At 38.1% G+C, this 2667-nt stretch overlaps 1 protein-coding gene across 1 annotated transcript; it reads right to left on the bottom strand.

Moving 5' to 3' along the window:
- Positions 1-778: 778 nt before the first annotated feature.
- Positions 779-2058, bottom strand: LOC131000466 (glutathione S-transferase APIC-like). The gene is made up of 3 exons (XM_057926381.1): positions 1655-2058; positions 1492-1540; positions 779-1403 (listed from the first exon to the last, which is right to left on the bottom strand). Exons 1-3 carry the CDS (start codon positions 1799-1801, stop codon positions 955-957), a joined length of 645 nt encoding a protein of 214 aa, XP_057782364.1. The 5' UTR covers positions 1802-2058; the 3' UTR covers positions 779-954.
- Between the last annotated feature and the right edge of the window lie 609 nt (positions 2059-2667).

Here is a 2667-nt window from a genome sequence, read left to right on the forward strand (position 1 = left end):
AATATTTTAAACATAAATATAAATTTAGAAAGTTCGTGTAGGTTCGATTAAGTTCGTGAGCTTCAAAGTATTCGACAAACAAAGTTCGGGATTCAATTCGATACTTAACAAGCCAAACTTGAACACACCACTATTCGGTTCGGCTCGATTCGATTACATTCCTAGTCATCATACCTCGCTATTATATTTATTATTTTATTATTTTTTTGTTCACAAAAAAATTGTCATATTATGAACAATTACAAGTTTTAATAAAATTGTCAATTAAGTTATTAATGAGATAAACTCTTATTTAAATATGAGTGAAGTTACGTAGACCCTACTACTATAAATGGAAGTGATAAATATTTCGTGAATGAACTGAAAAGAAAATTATGGCAAATGTTTCGTAGACGGATGGAGTAATTTTTTTAAAAAAATTAAAATTATTACAATATTATGAATTATATCAAAAAAATAAAATTTTAAAAACTATATAAAATTGTGGCAAATGTTTTATCAATGTATTATTAACTAATAAAAGTGAAATTAACTGCATAATTATATACTCTAGATGAAATAAATCTTAGTTAATAATGACAATCTTTTTTTTATAAATAAATTAACAGTATAATACGAAGAAATTTAAAGGGCACGCCACATGCGACTCAAACCCAAGACCTTTTATTGGCCTTAGGCATTAACCCCTTACTCACAAAATTAAATTATAAAAATTAAAATTAAACAAAAATTATGTAATAAAATTAAAAGTGAAATACAAAATGGGACACAAGTGTGATGCATTGAATTTAAGTGATCTCGGACCACCTAAATTTATTGTTATTATTATTAAAAACCATGCGCGCGGAATCAAAATACAGTGAAGGAAAATCAGGGGGGCAAACCGAATAAGGCACATTTTCAAGCTTCAAGCTGACACACACACACACACACACTCATGGCCTCGGCGGCATTTCAATTCAATCCGCAGTCGGCTAGAACCTTTTGCCAAGACGGCCTCGCGGTGATGTCCGCAGCCCAAGCAGCGACGTGAGGGCGGGCGTCGAAAATCGCCTTAACCGGCGTGGCCATGAGATACTTCAAGGTGGGGAGATGGTGGAGGTCCGCCAGAGTGAAGGCGTCGCCGCCCAAGTATTTGGAGTGGGCGAGCCGGGCTTCGTACACATCAAGAACCTTAGCCAGCTCTGCTTCTTGAGCCTTGACAACATCATCATCTGTAGGCATTCCCAAAATGGGCTTGATTCCGAGTTCCCACGTTAGCTTCGCGGCTGGTGGCTCGTATCTCTGAGCCTCCACCTCCGCCCAAACCTCCGCCACCGCCGCCTTCTTCACGTCCGAGGATACTAGTGGAGTACCTTCTCCGGCATATGCACGGGCGATGTACCGAGTGATAGCCCTCGATTCTGCATTACATAGTTAAACACATTAATCCTTGGTGTGTGTGTGTGTGTGACAGAGAGAGAGAGAGAAAGAGAGAGAGGGTTTACTTACCAAAGAGGTTGAGGTCTCCATCTTCAAAGGCCGGGATTTGGCCGAACGGCTGCAGGGAGCAAAAGAAGATAGATGTTAGTTAAAACCTTTTTACTGTTTTTTTTTTTTTTTTCATTTAGGATTTTTGTAGAACAGTTGGTGTGCACGGGAAAGCATGGCTTACGTTGAGAGATATGAAAGGTTCCTTCTTGTGGTCGCCGGAGCGCAAGTCGACGGGGATAAACTCGTAGTCGAGAGATTTCTCAGTGAGGCAAACCCGAACTCTCAACGTTGCAGTTGAGAAGATGCCGCCGTGGACCTTGATCGTCATTGAAGAAGAAGAAGATGGATTTGGAGATTAATGAATGATGAATTGGTTAATTGTTGGAGATGTTTGCAGTAGGAGATATGGAGCAGCTATTTATACCAATTTAATACCTTGAGAAGCTTTCACCAAAATAAATTTAAAATTTTCTAAATAAGTGGTTCTAATTATTGGTATGTACACAAATTACATGTGTACATACGTCACATGTATATATCTAGTACTTATGTCTATGAAAAGGGGGTATAACATGTGGGATTCGGACTATTACATAAGTGCATATGTCATCCAAATTTCTCAAAAAAGAGAAATTAACAATAGGGTCAATCTGGAGCTAAGCGTAAAGGGGAAAAAAGTGACATAAAAAAACTGATCAAATTTCGCGGAACAATTCAAAAATGAATACTAATCAAGTTTTGTGAGACGAACAGAGTAGAACCATTGTCACTTATATACTCATGTTCACCAGACTCCTCTGGCGCCTCGACTCCTCTGGCGCCTTGTCTCCTCTGGCACCTCGACTCCTCTGGCGCCTGCGGTCCCGTCTTTTGTTCGTTCTTGTTGTTTTCCTTTTCCTCACGCTTGGGTTTTTTGTCTTTTTCTTGTTTTGGTTTTTTCGGACCTTCCTTGTTTGCGGCTGTGCTCTCAAGGGTTTTTATTTTTCTTCAATAAAATTTCTATTTCAGCAGCACCACGAAGGCTCGCACATGTGAGCTTTTGTCTAATTTAATACTCTTGATAGCTTACTTGATAGGAGGAGACCACATTGAGTAAGGAGGCTGCATTGTGATTACTTGATAGTCTACTTGATTTTTTTAGTTTTGATTTTTATGTTTTTCATTTAATTTTAATTGCTCAAATTTAAATAAAAT

Source organism: Salvia miltiorrhiza, chromosome 8 (genome assembly GCF_028751815.1).
Source record: "Salvia miltiorrhiza cultivar Shanhuang (shh) chromosome 8, IMPLAD_Smil_shh, whole genome shotgun sequence".
Lineage (NCBI taxonomy): Eukaryota > Viridiplantae > Streptophyta > Magnoliopsida > Lamiales > Lamiaceae > Salvia > Salvia miltiorrhiza.